The sequence below is a fragment of the Dermochelys coriacea genome, chromosome 18 (genome assembly GCF_009764565.3).
Source record: "Dermochelys coriacea isolate rDerCor1 chromosome 18, rDerCor1.pri.v4, whole genome shotgun sequence".
Lineage (NCBI taxonomy): Eukaryota > Metazoa > Chordata > Testudines > Dermochelyidae > Dermochelys > Dermochelys coriacea.
This window is the reverse complement of record NC_050085.1, coordinates 150,037-171,760: the sequence shown is the minus strand read 5'-3', so window position 1 is coordinate 171,760 and position 21,724 is coordinate 150,037. Positions and strand designations below refer to the sequence as shown.

At 46.3% G+C, this 21,724-nt stretch overlaps 1 protein-coding gene and 1 long non-coding RNA gene across 41 annotated transcripts in view; one reads left to right on the top strand and one right to left on the bottom strand.

Moving 5' to 3' along the window:
• The window catches only part of EIF4G3 (eukaryotic translation initiation factor 4 gamma 3), a 455,276-nt gene that overhangs the window by 404,073 nt on the left and 29,479 nt on the right, over positions 1 to 21,724 (top strand). For 38 of the 40 annotated variants that reach the window (XM_043500160.1, XM_043500159.1, XM_043500158.1 and 35 more), the window contains 4 exons: positions 12,207 to 12,322; positions 14,645 to 14,817; positions 19,793 to 19,918; positions 21,006 to 21,087. In XM_043500160.1, the coding sequence (XP_043356095.1) occupies positions 12,207 to 12,322; positions 14,645 to 14,817; positions 19,793 to 19,918; positions 21,006 to 21,087 (497 nt within the window). Of the gene's footprint in view, positions 1 to 1,383; positions 1,594 to 12,206; positions 12,323 to 14,644; positions 14,818 to 19,792; positions 19,919 to 21,005; positions 21,088 to 21,724 lie in introns of those variants that run through there. The other 2 variants (XR_006276414.1, XM_043500162.1) reach the window with 2 other exon arrangements.
• On the bottom strand, positions 3,076 to 21,423 carry LOC122457092. Its single transcript, XR_006276416.1, has 3 exons — positions 21,413 to 21,423; positions 16,752 to 16,756; positions 3,076 to 3,233 (listed from the first exon to the last, which is right to left on the bottom strand). It is a non-coding gene; the product is annotated as an uncharacterized LOC122457092 (long non-coding RNA).

Below are 21,724 nucleotides of genomic sequence, written 5' to 3'. Positions count from 1 at the left end.
ACTTGAGATCATTCCTTCTTGTTCTGTCATCTGCCACCACTGAGAACAGCCTAGCTCCATCCTCTTTGAAACCCCCTTTCAGATAGTTGAAGGCTGCTGTCAAATCCCCCCTCACTCTTCTCTTCTGCAGATTAAATAACCCCAGTTGCCTCAGCCTCTCCTCAGAAGTCATGTGCCCCAGCCCCCTAATAATTTTCGTTGCCCTCCACTGGACTCTCTCCAATTTGTCCACATCTCTTCTATAGTGGGGGGACCAAACCTAGATGCAGTACTCCAGGTGTGGCCTTACCAGTGCCAAATAGTGAAAGTGTTTCTTTTGTTGCTTCTGAATGTGTTTTCTCTCCAACTCAATCTTCCCTTTGGTCTATCTTGGACTACTTGCTCCACCTAAAACAGCCTGGCCCTCTCATATATTAAAGTGCATTTGGCAGCCATATCAGCCTTCCAAACTCCAGTGAACAGCAGGTCAGTGTTCTCCTATAAGGTGACGGTCTGGTTTCTAAAGGGGCTGGGAAGACTCTGCCCTCAAATACACAAGCCGACCTCCCCAATGAGACTTAAACCTGGTTCTGTCGAACCTCATGGATCCCCCCTTCATGCTGTTAGCATCATGCTCCCTGATATTTCTCTCCTGGAAGGTCACCTTCCTGGTGGCAATCACCTCGGCCAGAAGGGTCTCTGAGATCAAGGCCTTTATTTCAGTCCCACAGTACATCGTGTTCTTCTTCAAGGACAAGGTCCAACTGCGCTCCCATCAGGACTTCCTCCCAAAGGTGATGTCTCAATTCCATAGCAACCAGGTCATTTTCCTAACAGTCTTCTTCCAGAAACCTCACAAAAACTCTGAGGAATGACAGCTTCACTTGTTAGATATTAGCCTGGCCCTCGCCTTTTATATTGAGAGGACTAAACCCACAAATTCACTCAGCTGTTCATCCACACAGAAAGAATGAGAGGGCTATCTGTGCCAAAGGATCTCATCCTGGATAACTGCCTGTATTCGAGCTTTCTATGAGCAGACAAATATCGCATCTCTGGCCATCTTAACTGCTCATTCCACAAGAGTCCAGGCTTCGTCAGCAGCATTCCTTGCACAAGTCCCAATCCAGAACATCTGCAGTCATCAGTGCATACCTTTGCATTCCACTATACCATCACCCAACAAGCCTGAGATTATGCCAGTTTCAGAAGAGCAGTGTTGTAATCAGTATGTCCTTTAACTCCAAGCCCACCTCCTTGGGCATTGGTTGTGAGTCACCTAACATGGAATGGACGTGAGCAAGCACTCAAAGAAAAAATGGTTACTAACCTTTTGTAACTGTAGTTCTTCAAGTTGTGTTGCTCATGTCCATTCCATAACTTACCCTCCTACCCCTTTGTCAGAGTTAACCAGCAAGGAACTGAGAGAGGATGCGGAGTCAGCGACACCCCTTATATCACCGCATAAGCACATGGCCCCAGAGAGTGCTAGATCCGGCCCAATGGACCTCACTGAGGGAAAAATCTCCAGCAAAAGTACACGTGGCATGCACACACCTAACATGGAATGGACATGAGCAACACATCTCAAAGAACTGTTACAAAAGGTTAGTAACCATTTTATTTGTCTGCAAAAGTAACTGGGACCCAATTTTCTGTATAATTGCCTTTTCCACCCACATCTTTTTGATCTTGCTGTCAATTCCTGGGATAGTTCTCCCCAGGACCAGTGGAAGATATATTCTCAGTTCTGATCTCATGTATCTGGAGCCTGTTGCCTGGGGTGGTTGGTCAGATCCCAAGCCTGGTGAGGTTCGGGCACAGTGTAAGAGCCATCTGTTTGGCTAGACCTTTAATTGATTGTTGGACCCTTCTAGCAGCAGGATGTGGTCATTTTAGAAAGATCTATTTTTGTTGGATGTTGTGTTTGTGTTAATTTTTGTAAGGTGCCAAGATAATGGACACAACTAAGGAATAAAAATGGGGCTGAGTCCTGGTTGCCCAGTCACCACCTTGCTGTCTTTGCACATTCTCAACAGTTGAGTCTAGCCAAGATGCTTCTGTTAATGGTCCCAGGATGGAATGCTGAGGCATAGCATTTTCAGTGGAAGGCCTTTAACTCTCAAACTTTATCTGCCTGGGCCAGAACCTATGAACTATGTGAAGGGTAACAAGAAGGGTTTCTACACGTATGTTAGCAACAAGAAGAAGGTCAGGGAAAGTGTGGGACTCTTATTGAATGGGGGAGGCAACATAGTGACACATGATGTGGAAAAAGCTGAAGTACTCAATGCTTTTTTTGCCTTGGTCTTCACAGACAAGGGAAGCTCCCAGACTGCTGCACTCGGCAATACAGTATGGGGAGGAGGTGAGCAGCCCTCAGTGGTGAAAGAACAAGTTAAGGACTATTTAGAAAAGCTGGACATGCACAAGTCCATGGGTCCAGATCTAATGCATCCAAGGATGCTGAGGGAGTTGGCTGATGTGATTGTAGAGCCATTGGCCATTTCCTCTGAAAATTCGTGGCAACTGGGGGAGGTCCCAGACGATTGGAAAAAGGCAAATATAGTGCCCATATTTTAAAAAGGGAAGAAAGAGAACCCGGGGAACTACAACCTTACTTCAGTCCCCGGCAAAATCATGGACAGATCCTCAAGGAATCCATTTTGAAGCACTTGGAGGAGAGAAAGGTGATCAGGAACAGTCCACATGGATTCACCAAGGGCAAGTCATGCCTGACTAACCTGATTGCCTTCTATGATAAGATAACTGGCTCTGTGGATATGGGGAAAGCGGTGGATGTGATATATCTTGATTTTAGCAAAGCTTTTGATACGGTCTCCCACAGTATTCTTGCCAGCAAGTTAAAAAAATATGGATTGGATGAATGAACGATAAGGTGGATATAAAGCTGGCTAGATTGTCGGGCTCAATGGGTAGTGATCAACGGCTCGATGTTTAGTTGGCAGCCGGTACCAAGTGGAGTGCCCATGGGGCCGGTTTTGTTCAACATCTTTATCAATGATCTGAATGATGAGATTAATTGCACCCTCAGCAAATTCGCAGATGATACTAAGCTGGGGAGAGAGATAGATATGCTGGAGGGTAGGGATAGGGTCCAGAGTAACCTAGACAAATTGGAGGATTGGGCCAAAAGAAATCTGATGAGGTTCAACAAGAACAAGTGCAGAGTCCTGCACTTAGGAAGGAAGAATGCCATGCCGGCTGGGGACCGACTGCCTAAGCAGCAGTTCCTCGAGTGCTTGCTCATATCGATTCCAATTAGGTGTGTATGCACCGCATGCACGATTGTCAGAAGATTTTTACCCCAGCAATACTCGGTGGGTCAGCTGAGGCACCCCCTGCAATGGCACCTTCATGGCGCCAGATATATGCCCCAGCCGACCCAGCACCCCCTCAGTTCCTTCTTACCACCTGTGACGGTCGTTGGAACTCTGGAGCGCAGCGTAGCTGATCTCCACTCTCCCTAACTTTCTCTCTTAGTACCCGTTAATAGATGTAATTAGTTGTTAATAGTTGTTTATAGTTGTTAGTAGTTAGTGTAGTTAGATTAATGTACTTAGTAAGGTGGAGCGGGGTCTTCTCCCCTCTCCCCCGTCCCGGTACCGGGGCCCATGCCTGGGTCTCTGGGCTTCAAACCCTGCTCAGCTTGCCTGAAGCCAATGCCAACGGGAGACCCCCACGACTCTTGCCTAAGGTGTATGGGGGTATCTCACCAAGCGGACAAGTGCTGCATTTGCAAAGCCTTCAAGCTGAGGACCAAAAAGTAGCTGGACTTTAGACTCAAGCAGCTCCTTATGAAGGCAGCACTTGGCCCGGTCCCTTCCTCCACGCACAGGGACTCGGCGTCGTCTTTGGTGCGGAGTGCCCCTGCGGCACCAACTGGTCCGGCACCTCGTTCGGACTCCGATAAAGACTCGCGGTGTCAGACCCACCTGGAACCTCCACCACCGCGGCGCCGGTCCCTGTCTCCAGGCCAGAAGAAGAAGCAGCCCAAGCAGATGCCAACTGCTTCTTCTTTGTTGGTTCGACAGCCACTGACACTTCCCACACCGCAATCGGAGCCGCGTCCATTGCTGGAGCCCACAAGACAAGTAACGGCTCCTGCACTGTTGACTCTGGTGCCGCAAGGGCCGTCGAGTCCGGTGCATGTAAGCTCCCTGGTGCACACCGCGATCGAGCTAAGGCTGCCCTCCACGCCAGAGACCTTCTCACAGAGCCGACTCCCCTGCAGCCAGCGGCAGCTCTGGTGCAGGCAGTGCCGTCGAAGAGAAAACTGTCCCTGATATGTCCGCCATCGCCAAATGAAGCAGGGTGGCACCAATCCCGGTCCCGATCTTGGTCCCAGCACCTTTCACAGCGTCGCTTGCGGTCCCGGCACCGATCCTGTTCTCGGCGCCAGTCATACTCGCAACGCCACTCGGCTCACAAAGATCCAAATCGCGGTACGGCCAGTACCGATTGGGCTCTCTGCTCTGCGCCGCTCCCTGTACCGGTCAGAGCAGCGCTCGACCTGGAGCCGATCCTGGCGCCGATCTCATTGAAGGTCACCATCGAGATCCAGATCAGACTTCCAGTACCGATACGACCACAGGCACCGATAGATGTCTCGGTACCATTCTACATCACACCACTGGTCTCTGGCACCATGACACCATACAGCACCGGGGGACTCTGCGCCGACAAGTTGGGCACCGCCTTGGCCATCTCGTTCTGCCTCTGTGTTGTCACGCTCACAAGGTGGCCACCATGCCCAGGACCAGGGCGAGGACGGTGCAGGCCAGTGGCTGGACGAAGGCCAGAACCTGGGCCAAGGACTTCCGCAGTGGTCTTTTTGGACCCCCGGGCATACCATCAGGCCCAACAGATTCCTTCGGGGGCTTCCCGTTCCGCCCCTTTGGAGCCCCGAGTACCGGAGGCCACTGTGTCTTGTTCCCCCTCTCCCCCAGGGGTTTTGAGGGGATTGCTCCAGCACCAACGCAGGCCCATGCCCCTAACGTGGTGGACCTTGGGCAACAAGTTCCTCCACATGAGGATCCCACACAGGATCCCTTAATCCTGGGGGTATCTTCCTCATCCTCACCTGATGAGGCAGTGGCAGGGACTACGGTTTCGGGCCCTCCTCCTATGGACCTCCGCGCACACCAGGAGCTGCTCCGCAGGGTGGCGCAAAATATGAACCTCGAGGTAGAGGAGGTAGTGAAGGTAGAGGACCCAGTTGCCCACATTCTGTCCACGGAGGCACCGTCCAGGGTGGCCCTCCCATCATACGGACTATACAGGCCAATGCCAAGACAATCTGGCAATCTCCAGCCTCTATTCCACATATGGCCAAGGGGGTGGAAAGGAAGTACTTTGTTCTCTCAAAGAAGTACGAGTACCTCTACACGCACCCCCAACCGTGTTCCCTTGCCGTGGCTTCAATCAATGAGAGGGAACGGCACAGTCAGCAGGCTCTGGCACCTAAATCAAAGGACGCTAGATGCCTAGACTTGTTTGGGCACAAGGTGGAGGCTTGCAGGTCAGGGTGGCCAACCAGCAGGAGCTCCTGAGCAGATACGATTATAATTTGTGGCACTCTATGGAGAAATTCAAAAAGTTGGTTCCACAGAAGTCCAGAGAGTAATTTGGGGCTCTAGTGGAGGATGGCAAGAAGGTGGCCAGAACCTCCCTGCAAGCCTCTCTGGATGCGGCGGACTCGGCGGCTAGGACCCTGGCCTCGGGCATAGCCATGCACCGCATCTCGTGGCTGCAGGTCTCTGCCTTATCACCAGAGTTGCAGCAGACCCTCCAGGACCTACCCTTTGATGGCCAGGACCTATTCTCAGACAAAACAGACTCAAAGCTGCAGAGTCTGAAAGACTCAAGAACTATTATGCGCTCTCTGGGAATGCATACCCCAGTAACACAGAGAAGGCCCTTCAAACCGCAGCCTCAGAGGTCCTACCCTCCCCCTCGATCAAGACAGAACTTCTTTAGAAGACGACAAACTGGCCACCAAGCCAGCCAAGGCCAGGGCCCTCCCAAGCCATCGGCTGGGCCTAAGCAGAACTTTCAAAGATGTGCCCGAGGACGGAGCACCAGTCTCCATTCAGGATCCTTCCCGTCTTTCCAACATCGTCTCTCCCATTTCTTCCATGCGTGGTCTCACATAACATCAGACCGTTGGGTCCTTAGCACGGTGGAAAGGGGTTACTCCCTACAATTTGCTTTGCTTTGCTTTCGCCCCCCTCCTCCTCCCACCCTTCTACCCTGTCTCTCTTCAGGGACCCTTCTCATGAGCACCTCCTTCTACAGGAGGTCCAATCACTCCTAGCTGTGGGGGCAATAGAGGAGGTTCTAAGCCAGTCAAGGGGCAGGGAGTTTTTCTCCCGCTACTTCCTAATCCGCAAGGCCAAGGGCAGGCTTCGGCCCATCCTGGACTCTACGCGGACTCAACAAATTCATGGTAAAGTTGAAGTTCCACATAGTCTCTCTAATGACAGGTTTCAGAGTAGCAGCCGTGTTAGTCTGTAGTCGCAAAAAGAAAAGGAGTACCCGTGGCACCTTAGAGACTAACAAATTTATTAGACCAAATGCACCAAATGCATCCGATGAAGTGAGCTGTAGCTCACGAAAGCTTACGCTCTAATAAATTTGTTAGTCTCTAAGGTGCCACGGGTACTCCTTTTCTTTTTATAGTCTCTCTAGGGACCGTTATTCCTTCCTTAGATCCTGGAGACTGGTACGCCGCCCTCGACATGGAGGACGCGTACTTCCACAATCTACCCAGTGCACAGACGCTTCCTTCGCTTTGTGGTCAATCAACCGCACTTTCAATTCACTGTCCTTCCTTTTGGCCTATCTGTGGCCCCCAAGGTGTTTACCAAGTGCATGGCTGTTGTGGCTGCCTCCCTTCATGGACAATGGATCCAAGTGTTCCCCATACCTCAACGACTGGCTTATTCGGGGCCACTCCAGGGATCAGGTGCAGTCTCATGTCCAGCTCACCATGAACATGTTCAATCGACTGGGCCTCCTGCTCAATGTTGCGAAATCTACTCTGGTACCAACCCAGAGGACAGAATTCATAGGAGCAGTCTTAGACTCAGGCCTAGCCCAAGCACTTCTGCCGGAAGCACACTTCCAATCCCTGGTGAGCATCGTCCAAACTTCCCAACCTCGACCGTGAAAACATGCCTATGCTTCCTGGGACATATGGCCTCTTGCACATATGTGACCATGCACGCCAGGCTGCAACTACGTCCACTCCAAGCCTGGCTATCAACAGTATACCACCCAGGTCGGGACAGCTTGAGGACGGTGGTTACCGTACCGCCAGGGATATTAGCCTCTCTAGGCTGGTGGCTGGACCCCAAATCAGTGTGCGAAGGGGTGCCGTTTCACGCCCCGCAGCCCTCCATGTCCCTAGCCACCTCGGGGTCCTCCATACACAGGGCTATGGTTGGCAGGAGAGATATCCCTGCACATCAATTTACAGGAACTCGGAGCTGTGCACCTGGTGTGTCAGGCATTCCGAGAGCGCATTCAAGGCCGTTGTGTTGTCTGTGAGGACTGCAACACAATGGCCATGTTTTACATCAACAAGCAAGGGAGAGCCCGGTCGTCTCCCCTCTGTCAGAAGACCAGTCGTCTGTGGGAATTCAGTATAGCCCACTCGATCCATCTGGTGGCGTCGTTTCTCCCAGGAGTTCAGAACACCTTAGCAGACCACCTCAGCAGATCATTCCAGACTCACGAGTGGTCGGTTCACCCGGACGTCATCCACTCTGTCTTCCTGAAGTGGGGCTTTCCCCTGATAGACCTATTTGCCTCTCACGAGAATCGGAAATGCCGAGTGTTCTGCTCTCTACAAGGACACTCTCCGGGTTCCCTGTCGGACGCCTTCCTAATACAGTGGAAGGATCACCTGTGCTTTTACTCCTTCCCTCCATTCCCGCTAGTCCAGTGGGTCCTGCTCAAGTTGCACAGGGACAAAGCCCATCTGATTTTGGTCACCCCAGCATGGCCCAAGCAGCACTGGTATACCACTCTCCTAGAGCTGTCGGTGAACACTCCAATTTCACTTCTGCTGTGGCCAGACCTGATCATTCAGGACCACGGACGACTGTCATCCTGACCTGTAATCTCTTCACCTCACAGCGTGGATGCTGCATGGCTAAGTCAATCTGAGCTGTGCTGCTCTCATTTGGTACAGCAGGTCCTTTTGGGTAGCAGGAAGCCCTCTACCAAGTCCAAGTATTTAGCCAAGTGGAAGCGTTTTTCCTGCTGGTGCACTCAGAGTCATACGGCCCTGCTACAGGCGTCAGTACCTATCATCTTGGACTACCTCCTGTCCTTAAAACAGCAGGGCTTGGCAATATCATCCATCAGAGTGCACCTGGCAGCTATTTTGGCTTTCCACCCGGCTCAAAACGGGCATTCGGTCTTCTCCAATCCCATGGTCAGCAGATTTCTCAAGGGGTTGGAGCGCCTGTTCCCACGAATTCAAAAACCAGTCCCTACGTGGGATCTTAACCTGGTCCTCTCCAAACTCATGGCTCCCCCGTACGAGCCGATGGCCACCTGCTCACTCCTGTACCTTTCGTGTAAGACAGCCTTCCTCGTAGCTATCACTTCGGCAAGGCGTGTCTGAGCTCAGGGCATTCACATCGGAACCATCGTATACGATGTTCCATAAGGACAAGGTACAGCTGTGACCCCACCCTGCCTTCCTCCCTAAGGTGGTGTCTGCCTTCCATCTCAGCCAGGACATCTTCCTCCCCGTCTTCTACCCGAAGCTGCACGCCTCTCAATGGGAACAACAGCTGCACTCCCTGGACATTTACAGGGCCCTCGCCTTCTACATCGAGCAAACAAAACCTTTCAGGAAAACATCGCAGCTGTTTGTTGCTGTGGCAGACCAGATGAAGGGCCTTCCGGTCTCCTCCCAGCGCCTCTTGTCCTGGATCACATCATGCATCTGTGCGTGCTATGACTTGGCTGGTGTCTCAACTACTCACCTTACCGCCCACTCCACACAGGCTCAGGCGTCATCTTCTGCTTTCCTGGCACACGTCCCATACAGGAGATATGTAGGGCAGCGACTTGGTCTTCGGTGCATACCTTTGCCAAACACTATGCCATAATTCAGCAGTCCAGGGGTGATGCTGCATTTGGTTCAGCGGTCCTTCGCTCCACGACATCTCACTCTGACCCCACCGCCTCAGTAAGGCTTGGGAGTCACCTAATTGGAGTCGATATGAGCAAGCACTTGAAGAAGAAAAGATGGTTACTCACCTTTGTAACTGTTGTTCTTCGAGATGTGTTGCTCATATCCTTTCCAAACCTGCCCTCCTTTCCCTCTGTCGGAGTAGCTGTCAAGAAGGAACTAAGGGGGCACTGGGTCGGCTGGGGCATATATCCAGCGCCATGAAGGTGCCACTCCAGGGGCGCCTCAGCCAACCCACCAAGTGTTGCGGGGGTAAAAATCTTCCGATAATCATGCACGCAGCGCACGCACACCTAATTGGAATGGATATGAGCAACACATCTCAAAGAACAACAGTTACAAAGGTGAGTGCCCATCTTTTCTGCAGACAAGGACCTGGTGATTACAGTGGACAAGAAGCTGGATATGAGTCAGCAGTGTGCCCTCGTTGCCAAGAAGGCCAGTGGCATATTGGCTGTATTAGTAGGAGCATTGCCAGCTGATCGAGGAAGTGATTATTCCCCTCTATTCAGCACTGGTGAGGCCACACCTGGAGGACAGTAACTCCTCACTTAAAGTCATCCCGGTTAATGTTGTTTCATTGTTATCCTGCTGATCAATTAGGCTACATGCTCGTTTAAAGTTGCGCAATGCTCCCTTATAACATTGTTTGGCAGCCGCCTTCTTTGTCCACCTCTTGCAGGAAGAGCAACTGTTGGAGCTGCTGGTGGAGACTTGGAACCAGGGTAGACCGGCAGCCCCCGTGTCAGCTCTCCGCTCCCCTAAGTTCCCTGTGCGGCAGCTGCCCTGCAAACTATCAATTGTCCGGCAGTTCAGCTGTCCCTCCCCCACTGCCTCCTAACCTCTACCTTTGACCTGCTCCCCGGAGGCTCCTGCTTGCTATGCAAGGGATGGGAGAGGTGCTAATGTCAGGGTGTCCCCCTCCCCACCTCCCATCCACAGAGCAGTAGTGGGGACACCATAGGGCTCAGGACAGTGGGAGCTTGCTGGCAGCAGCTGCTGTCTCAACTTGCTGATCTACTTAAAAAGGCAGTGTATTTAAAGTGGGGTCAGCTTGTATAAAGGGGCAATGCACATCTCTCTCTCACACACAAGGTGCGTGTCTCTGTCTCTGTCTGCCATGGTGTCTCCCCTCCCTCCATTCATGCTGCCTTGTAGAGTGTGAGGCTACATTAACAACAATGTGTTAACCCTTGAGGGCTCAGCCAAATGCTAGTTCATCATTTAGCAGTAAGGCATTCCCTGGGAAATATCCCACCCTCTGACTTCACCAGCTTAAAGTAGCATTTTTCAGGAGCATAACTACAAAGTTAAGCGAGGAGTTACTGTATTGTGTCCACTTTTGATCCCCCCACTACAGAAGGGATGTGGACTAGTTGGAGAGAGTCCAGTGGAGGGCAATGAAAATTATTAGGGGGCTGGGGCACATGACTTCTGAGGAGAGGCTGAGGCAACTGGGGTTATTTAGTCTGCAGAAGAGAAGAGTGTGGGGGGATTTGACAGCAGCCTTCAACTATCTGAAAGGGGGTTCCAAAGAGGATGGAGCTAGGCTGTACTCAGTGGTGGCAGATGACAGAACAAGAAGCAATGGTCTCACGTTGCAGTGGGGGAGGTTTAGGTTGGCTATTCGGAAACACTATTTCACTAGGAAGGTGGTGAAGCACTGGAATGGGTTACCTAGGGAGGTGGTGGAATCTCCATCCTTAGAGGTTTTTAAGGCCTGGCTTGACAAAGCCTTGGCTGGGATGATTTAGTTGGTGTTGGTCCTGCTTTGAACAGGGAATTGGACTAGATGACCTTCTGAGGTTTCTTCCAACCCTAATATTCTATGATTCTAAGAACTTCTGCTTCTTGAGAGGTGCTATGCACCTCATGTCCCACTGACTTCAGTTGTGAGTGTGCACTCTCAGGATCTGGTACAACTGAATCCCTGGTTAGTCGTGTTCTGTCTATTTTAGATGCTTTCTAGGCTCTTACCACCATGGTATCTAAGCACCAGTATTTGTTGTCTCTTCAGGCTGTGTCTACACTTTAACATTTCCCAGTGATGGGAAATCGAATGTAGACAAAGTGCAACGTCTTTACCACTGTGCCATCTAACCTTGTTCAGAGCAAGTCATGATGCCACAACAGTAGAAACATTGGTGGCTGTTGATACCTTGTCTGTGCTCAAGGCCTGCTGTTGCTCTCTCCATTGGAGCTGAGCCAGTAGTAGCACAATACTGGGGAAATTTAAGAAAAGGTTCCATGTGTAAAAGCTTTGGATTGTGAGCCTTTTGGGGTAGGGACAGTGCCTTACAATTTGCTTGGACAGTGTCTAGCATGTCATTAATGCTACCGCAATACAAATACTAAATAAAGGTCATAACTTGCAGAGCACAGTGCGAGCCCTTCTGTGTATTCAGGCTTTTCTCTGAAGTGAGTTTGAGGGGAGGCAAGTCCAGACCCGGAAGATTGGCTGGGGAGAGAGCCTTTGGGGGTTTGCTTTCTACTGTGGATTTTGGAATTAGGGAGATTGTCTTTGGTTTCTGACATTCACAGGCAACATGCTGTAAATTTGCAGTATTCAGTGAGAACTGCTGCCACAGCTCAAAAATTAATTATTTCATGTTTGTAAAGTGCTTTGAAAGTATAAAATGCGATGTCACTGCCAAGCATTATGCTCACTGAGAAAGGTGATTTGCAGACATGGAGGGTTCACAAGTTGAAAGACAAGCTAAATAAGAAATGATTTATGCCTGATGATCAGATCATGAGAAACTGGCAGAAAACAGAATCTAAACTGTTTATTTTACCCTCACCCTGTCATACTTCCAAATCAGCCTTCTTTCAGTCATCACAGCAGAGAGTGCCTATCAAGAGTTCTGTTCAACCAGCAGGAATGGCAGAGAGAGGAGATGTGAGGGATTTTTTAAATATGTCTTTAAAAATACTTTTTTTTGGAACTGAAGATGACCTGTTTATCCAGTGTCTGTTTTCTCTACCTTATTACCAGCCAAGCCAGAAACTCCCTCAGCTCCAGTAAAAGACAAATCTTCACTGTCAGAAGAGGAAATGGAGAGAAAGTGCAAATCCATCATTGATGAGTTCTTGCACATTAACGATTATAAGGTAAACAGAATGAAAACCTCACCTTCCAGAAAGCCATGGAACAGTGGGATCTTTAGCATTTTTTCCTTTCCAGGAACAGTGTCTTTTTAAGCACCCTGTTCTTAGTTCTTTAACATAAACATGGGACCTGCTGGAATTCAGATAGAAGGGATCGGTGCACAACTTTAGCACAGTTCTCTGACTGTTCTGATTCTTCCATTGCTAACGACAGAGGAAAAATAGTCCCCTTTGGGTATTGTAAGTAGAAAGTTTTAGATATGTCTGTCATGACCACTGAGCAGCACTGTTATAATAGTAAGTCAATGCTGGATGTAGAAAGTTAGGGAAACTAGACAAAGTTTAATTCACCTATAAGGAACCCGTTGTTCTGATCTCAAGGAATATGAAATAATACATATTGAACAAAGCTCTCCAGAGACAGTAAATGCTGAGAATTATTGAGCAACTGGCATCACTCTATAATTAGGGTTGCAACTGAGTTTCCATTGTAAGCTGGATTTTGGCCTCTCCTGTAAAATCCATAAGTATATTGTCCTCAAAATTGATAGACTAGGTCTGTAGCACATTTTTCCACAAAGTTTCAAGTGACTAGGATGAGGGGTTCCTGAATTGACATCCTGCAAATAGAGTCATTAAACACAGTTCCAAAATTCTTCTAAAATTTTGTAGCCAAAAAAACAGGCAGGAGAGGTAAATCCTATTGTACATGACTCTATTTGTCCAAAAGTTAGCTCCCAGGACGAATATTTGGCTTATTAAAGGCTGATTTCAAGAGTTAATGAAATTTGATTTAGTGTTGTCACTAGGGAATATTTACTTAGTATCTTAGTATAGGTCATATGAGGACTGCTTACTTCTAAAATAAATAAATAAATAAATCTCCAGTCCTTTACTTTTTTTTTGAGATATACCTCTAAGTTTACCCATTATAAGGCATTTTAGTTTCTGTGGTCACTGATACAATGAAACAGTTTGTTTTGGCTGGATATAGGAGTATGCTTTTTCTGATTTTCTCAGGATATTTCTATGGAGGCAGAGTTAAAGTAGTTTGGGTTCTTGTTTGAGAAGTGCAACCATAACTGCATTTCCTAAGGGTTAAACATTTGAGGTTGGTTATTATAGGTTTTGTTTTATGCTTTTTAGCTACAACATTCTTGAAATGTAATAGGCACTCCAACCACTGGTATGTGCCTACAACCTTAACTTCACCTTAACAGAGTTTTGATGTGGCACATATCAGTAGAAACACCCTGGTTCTTCATGTATTTAACCACGGTGTTTACTTTGTAATGAGATTAAAACTGGGATTTAGCTTTGTGGCATCCTCTAGTGACAGCTGAAATGTACAGCCATGGACTCAGCAGTCCATTGTAAAAACCTTTAGTCACATTATCCTTGTTTCTGTCAGGCACTAACATACACCTGATTTAAAACTATGGCCTCAACATGGAGTCTGGGACTACCTTAGACCCTGTGACCTGTGGAAAATAGCCACCTAAAAAGTCCAGACATTTATCTGGGGCTACAACAGAGGGTATGAGCCAAGATAAAGGGCATTTAAATGTATTGAGTCATAAGGAGTCCACTGAAGTCTACTGTGTTTGATTTAAACATTCAGTTGAAGAGCTTCTTCTCTGATGATAGTGCAGATGTTAGAAGTATGGTGTTACTGTATTTCTCTCTGACTATTCTTCAGAGTATTATACTTGTGTATTTTATAAAATGTGGGTACCAGAATGTAGGGGCTGTATATAGAGGAAATATTGCATTTTCCAAATATGATTCATATATTTTCTGCTTCATTACATGGCATCTTTTCATAACATAGGAATTGCCACACCAGATTGGACCAGAATTCCATCTAGTCGAGTATCCTCTCACTGAGATGGAACAATGTTTTAGAGGAAGAGGCAAGAACCTTTCTAGAGGACAATAATAGAATACCCTGTCCATAGAAGAATTTTCTTCCTAGCACCTGTCAGTTAGCAGCTAGTGTATTCTCTGAAGCATGAGTATTTAAAAATTCTATTAACTGTAACTGTGGTCACTCTGATCTGTATAAATATCTAATACTTTTCTTTGTTTTTACCCCTACTGAGTTCTCTGCCTCAGGGATGTCTTGAGGCTATGTTAATGATGTTAATTATGCACCCTCACCTTTCAGTTTCCCTGAATGACACAAATGTATCAAAATAATGTATTGACTTCAGCCAAAAGAATTAAGTGTCGTGGACTTCATTTTAGTGAAGAACATTCTCCTGCCTTGCATGTCTTGATGATTCCCAGAATTCAGATAAATGATTCTCTGTGGTGTTTGAACAGGAAGCAATGCAGTGTGTGGAGGAGTTGAATGCACAGAGTCTGCTGCCCGTTTTTGTGCGAGTCGGAGTGGAGTCTACTCTCGAGAGGAGTCAGATCACCAGGGATCACATGGGCCAGTTACTACATCAGTTGGTGCAATCGGAAAAGCTAAGCAAACAGGAGTTCTTCAAGGGGTTGGTATTCTGCCATATGAACACTTCAATTGGATCGCTAATTTCTTTTTGTGTTAATTTCAAAAACATACTCCTTGTATTGGGGGATACCCCCTTCCCAGCTTCCTGTGAGAGCAACAGTATCCTACAAGTATCCTTTGTGAAAGAGGATTTATATTTGCCCATTGAGGAGTCTCGTATAACTGGAGCAAGGGGTGTGTTAAATCAATATTTGAGTGAAATTAATGCTTGCGAAAGGTGCCATATTGGCAGATCTTTAAACTAAAGTCCTTCATCTATCCACAGAATAGGGATAGTTCTTGCAATGACAAGACAGGCTTCACTCAGGCAGGACCCGCTGCCAGTGACTCAGCTCTGATTTATAGGGACCAACTCTGGAGATAAGGGTAATATGGTGTCAAATGCAGTTATGTTGCTGGTGATGTGGACACCTCTCCTCTAGGAACTGAAGATAGACCACCTCATTGATCACTGAACAGGTGTTAATATTGTCATATGGTAACTGCATCCAGATCACACTGACCTAGCCTAGATCTGAACCTGTTGCACAAAAGTAAAACGAACCATGTATCCCAATAAGAGTACCCTAAGCCAGCCAGTACCCCCCAGGGATCATAATGTAATGATTAAACCAGGAATAACTCAGAAAGTAGTGCTCAGAAATGACAGAAGAAATTAATGTTTTTACATGTTAAATGTTAGTGTCTGTAGCCACGTCCTGGTGCTTTTATTTGAAAGGTTGCCATATCACACTGCTATTGACTGCTTAGTGATGACAGTGTCAGCAAGTCCATCACTAACAGTGAGTTTTGACATCAAAAAAATCTAAAAGCTGATTTATATAACCTGGATTTATCAATAGACTTGGAAGGCCCTTTTGCTTCTATGACTAGTGGAGGCCAGATAGCTCATAGAGTAGAAACATTTGGTCTCCAAGTATAATGTGTGGTAAGTACACCTTCCCAGTAAATGGCTTGCTGCTGGACAAGATGAACATTCACTTTGGAAACACATACTGTCACCAAAAGACAAACCTAAAATAATAGGCTTTATAATATCTAGTTAAAATCTGTTGTTCCATGTGAGCTAGGGTAACAAATACATACACAAGGGTTTAAATTGTGTGTGTGTGTGCGCGCACATGCAGTGACTTACAGATTCATGATGAGTCTGATCTTCAGACCAGAAGAAGAGCTGTGTATCTTGAAAGCTTGTCTCTTTCACCAACAGATGTTGGTTCAGTAAAAGGTATTACCTCACCCACCATGAGTTACCCAGGAAAGAATTTTCTGTAGTATCTGGCTGGTGAATCTTGCCCATATGCTCAGGGTTTAACTGATCACCATATTTGGGGTCGGGAAGGAATTTTCCTCCAGGGCAGATTGGAAGAGGCCCTGGAGGTTTTTCGCCTTCCTCTGTAGCATGGGGCACGGGTCACTTGAGGGAGGATTCTCTGCTCCCTGAAGTCTTTAAACCACGATTTGAGGACTTCAATAGCTCAGACATAGGTGAGGTTTTTCGTAGGAGTTGGTGGGTGAGATTCTCTGGCCTGCGTTGTGTAGGAAATCGGACTAGATGATCAGAATGGTCCCTTCTGACCTTAGTATCTATGAATCTATGTCTCTCTAATATCCTGGTACCAACACAACTATCACAACACTGTAAACTACAGTTTATCACACTTCATTTGATATTGATAACGAATCATAGAATATCAGGGTTGGAAGGGACCTCAGGAGGTCATCTAGTCCAACCCCCTGCTCAAAGAAGGACCAATCCCCAACTAAATCATCCCAGCCAGGGATTTGTCAAGCCTGACCTTGAAAACCTCTAAGGAAGGAGATTCCACCATCTCTCTAGGTAACGCATTTCAGTGCTTCACCACCCTCCTAGTGAAAAAGTTTTTCCTAACATCCAACCTAAACCTCCCCCACTGCAACTTGAGACCATTACTCCTTGTTCTGTCATCTGCTACCATTGAGAACAGTCTAGATCCATCCTTTTTGGAACCCCCTTTCAGGTAATTGAAAGCAGCCATCAAATCCCCCCTCATTTTTCTCTTCCGCAGACTAAACAATCCCAGTTCCCTCAGCTTCACCTCGTAAGTCATGTGCTCCAGCCCCCTAATCATTTTTGTTGCCCTCTGCTGGACTCTTTCCAATTTTTCCACATCCTTCTTGTAGTGTGAGGCCCAAAACTGGACACAGTGCTCCAGATGAGGCCTCACCAATGTCAAATAGAAGGGAACGATCACGTGCCTCGGTCTGCTGGCAATGCCCTTACTTATACAACCCAAAATGCCATAATGCTTTCTTGGCAACAAGGGCACACTGTTGACTCATATTCAGCTTCTTGTCCACTGTAACCTCTAGGTCCTTTTCTGCAGAACTGCTGCCTAGCCATTCGGTCCCTAGTCTGTAGCAGTGAATGGGATTCTTCCATCCTAAGTGCAAGACTCTACACTTGTCCTTGTTGAACCTCATCAGATTTCTTTTGGCCCTATCCTCTAATTTGTCTAGGTTCCTCTGTATCCTATCCCTACCCTCCAGCGTATCTACCACTCCCCGCAGTTTAGTGTTATCTGCAAACTTGCTGAGGGTGCAATCCACGCCATCCTCCAGATCATTAATGAAAATATTGAACAAAATTGGCCCCAAGACCGACCCTTGGGGCACTCTGCTTGATGCCGGCTGCCAAGTAGACATGGAACCATTGATCACTACCTGTTGAGCCCAACGGTCTAGCCAGCTTTCTAGCCACATTATAGTCCATTCATCCAGCCCATACTACTTTAACTTGCTGGCAAGAATACCGTGGGAGACCGTATCAAAAGCTTTGCTAAAGTCAAGGAATAACACATCCATTGCTTTCCCCTCATCCACAGAGACAGTTATCTCGTCATAGAAGGCAATTAGATTAGTCAGGCATGACTTACCCTTGGTGAAACCATGCTCACTTTTCCTGATTACTTTCCTCTCCTCTAAGTGCTTCAGAATTGATTCCTTGAGGACCTGCTCCATGATTTTTCCCAGGATTGAGGTGACTGACTGGCCTGTAGTTCCCCGATCCTCCTTCTGAACTTTTTTAAAGATGGGCACTACATTAGCCTTTTTCCAGTTTTCCAGGACCTCTCCCGATGGCCATGAGTTTTCAAAGGTAATGGCCAATGGCTCTGCAATCACATCCGCCAACTCCTTTAACACCCTTGGATGCCATTCATCTGGTCCCATGGACTTGTGTTCGTCCAGCTTTTCTAAATAGTCCCGAACCACTTCTTTCTCCACAGAGGGCTGGTCACCTCTCTCCATGCTGTGCTGCCCAGTGCAGCAGTCTGGGAGCTGACCTTGTTCGTGAAGACAGAGGCAAAAAAAGCATTGAGTACATTAGCTTTTTCTGGTCCTTTGTCACTAGGTTGCCTCCTTCATTCAGTAAGGGGCCCACACTTTCCTTGGCTTTCTTCTTGTTGCTAACATACCTGAAGAAACCCTTCTTGTTACTCTTAACATCTCTTGCTAGCTGCAACTCCAGGTGTGATTTGGCCTTCCTGATTTCACTCCTGCACACCCGAACAATACTTTTATACTCCTCCCTGGTCATTTGTCCAATCTTCCAGTTCTTGTAAGCTTCTGTTTTGTGTTTAAGATCAGCAAGGATTTCACTGTTAAGCCAGGCTGGTCACCTGCCATATTTACTATTCTTACTATTACATAATTATGAGTTATGGTGCCCAAAGAAGTGGATTGTTGGTAAAGTATTAGGATATATGGTATTCCTGTGGGGGAGGGGAGGGCGAGAAACCAAACAAATGCACTAGAGATAACTGAATGAGGGTGGAGAGCTATGACATTCAGTGGACATACAGCAAAATTGCTAAAGACTTGCTGTACTGTTCACCATGACATGTTACCATGAGATTCAGGGCCATGGTGTGAGAAAAGATCATAGCACAAAATCTAAACTAAGCTCAACTCTAGTGAGAAACTCTCTGCATGACAGGAAATAAACAGCCAAATTACTGGCAGAAGAGCTCAGTCAAACCCAGGATGAGCCAGTACCAGAAGCCTTAGTAAAGAAACAGGCATATGAGACAGCCACTCCTCAAAAACCATCCCTGAAACAAGTAAACAAGAAAAAGAGAATTCACCAGAATCCATTTAAAATGGATACCAGAAGACTGTTGAAGGTTCCTGGGAACCAATGAATCAGTGTGAATTTTCTGATAGAGGAGCATTTAAAATCCACCAGGTAAAAAGTGAGTGCCTGGTACCACTGATGAAACATGAAGCCGGTTCATTGATAATTTATCATTATGCTTTTGGAAGAGGTGTTGAAAATTCTGAAATCTGGATCTGCAGTTTGAGAAAAGACCTCATAAATCAGCCATAGAGCCTAGTGTTTTGTAATGCCAGGTCCTCTTGCTAACCCAGCCAAGTGTACAGGTGATTTTCCTAAAAGAGAAAGATTGAACTTCTCAGGCCACGTTCCAGTTTATTGACTATTTTCTTGTGTTATGTTTTAGGCACTTGATGGATCACACCAGACTTAATCAAACATTGTTCAGTTGAAAATCTTATACCATATTTTCTGTGTCTTCCCACATGTAAAATTCTGTTTGTTAGAGGTTTTCTTTTTAAAAAAGAAAATGCTTTTTTACCCTTACAGATGTCAGGACTGTTAATGAGCATCTCATTATAGGGTAATGGGAGTTTTAAAAATTGTTTTCCTGTATGTTTTGACTACCATCCTCCATGGCGCTCCATGGAGGGAATTTCCTCTTGCACATTCTTCCAGTGCTTCAGCATTTCCAAGAGGTAAGTATGCTACACAATAACCTGAGGAGCATTGGATGGCATACCATTGGGCTTTTTTAATATAAATCAAAAATATATAATGTAGGGTGGATTTACTTGGCAGAAAAAAATACACTGAGATGGGAATTGGATTTAATATTTGGAGTTTCTCTTTTCTTCCAAAGGTTTTCAGACACCTTGGAGCTGGCAGATGATATGGCCATTGATATACCACATATTTGGTTGTATCTAGCTGAATTGGTGACCCCCATGTTAAAAGAAGGAGGAATCTCTATGAGAGAACTTATAACGTAAGCAATGCTATTTTTGTTTAGTGACCATCATGCCTAAATTAGCCTGATTATGCTATAACATCTAAGCAGCATGACTTCTGTCAGTTGACTAGACAGGAATAATAAGAGACTCAGCGTGTGAGAGTCAATGTGAGACCTTGTGAGAGGTGTTCCAGAAATCAAATTTGCATTAATGTGGAAGCTCTGATGGTGCAGAAGCTTGCTGTTGTGCAGTCTTTCTTTCTTTTTTTTTTTATATGTTATCTATCAGCCCTCTTCAGTCCCAGTTTTTTTCTAGCTGAATTAAAAACCAACGAAAGTTGTAGGACCAGATTGACTCACAGAAATATTAAGGCCCTAATCTTCTAAAGGGATGTGAACTCTGCCTTCATTTTCTGAAGATAAAGTTTTTCACGTATGATAATTGTGCCTAGAATTAATTACCACTTAGACATCAATCTCATTACTATTAACCAGGAGCCCAAAGCTACACCCGCAAAAATGGAAAACCATTTTCAAAAATCAGAGCATTACTGTATTTTTATTATTATCACCTTCAATCACATTTATATTGCAGCAGCACAGATAGGCCAACCAGGCTTGGGCCCTGTTGTGGGCCTAGCACTATACTAGTATCTAGAAAGCGACAATTCCCTGCTCCGAGGAGCTTAGGGACAGGTTTTTAAAGGTACTTGGGCACCTAACTCTCATTGAAATCAAGGACCTGCATAAGTTTAAAATCTAGGCCTTACAATCTACAAGATTCTACAGACCAAATCTTCATCCCATCAAAATAAGTAGATTGGCCCTATGTAAAAATAAGGTATAGGGGTGTTTTATTTGTTCTTGTTGTGCAGTTTTTCTAAGTTTTAGAAATTGGCCCAATTCTGCATCAGTGACGTTGATCGGAGCTTTAACATTAACTTCAGTGGGAGCAAGATGAGATCCCATATACAGAGCAGAAGTTAAAGCTGTGCAGTTTTCTGCATCAGCTTGATTCCCACCTCTCTCCTGCCCCGAATCAAGAACTGCTTTTCACAACAGTGTAACTTGTCTGAGACAATAAAATATTATCATAAAAGTATTTATTTCTGTTCCATTCCAGAGAATTTAGCAAACTGTTACTTCCTGTGGGAAGAGCTGGGGTCTTGCTTTCTGAAATATTGCACCTTCTATGCAAACAAATGGTAAGTATGCAGGGATACAACTTATAAATTGTGTTGGGTGCAGAAAGTAAATGGTCATGCATAAAGACAATGTGCTCGTATTCCCAACATTTAGGTATAGGTGAACCAGTGCGAATAACATTAAAAACCTGCCTTTCCTCCCCCAAATTTCAAACCAAGCCTCATAAGATTCCAAAAAGTTGGGTTACCATTTTCTTATCAAGTTTCCCTTTTGTAGGTACCTCTGCACCTGGCTTCTTCCAGAAGCTGGAGTGCTGAAATATTGCAAGAGAACCATTCTCAAAGTATTTCTGGGCTGATCAGAAACAAGTACTGACAATCTCACATAAGGGCCTGTTCTTGCAGACCTGAGAGGTTCTGGGAGTTCGGATAAGCTTCAGATGGCCAGTCAGACTTCTGAGTGTTTATCCAAACTAAACCTGAAAACTCTTGAGATTCACCTGTCTCTAGGGATAGAGATATCTATTCACCATATAACTTAGAAAGCCCTCTTACACATTTTTACAGTTGTCTGTGCAGACACCTTAGTAATTTCCCTATAAGTGTATCATATATTTAAATTTTTATTTCTAAGGTCAGGATAAATAATTCACTTTGTGTAGTCTTGTACGTTAAACCCTGTACATTCATTGCCTCC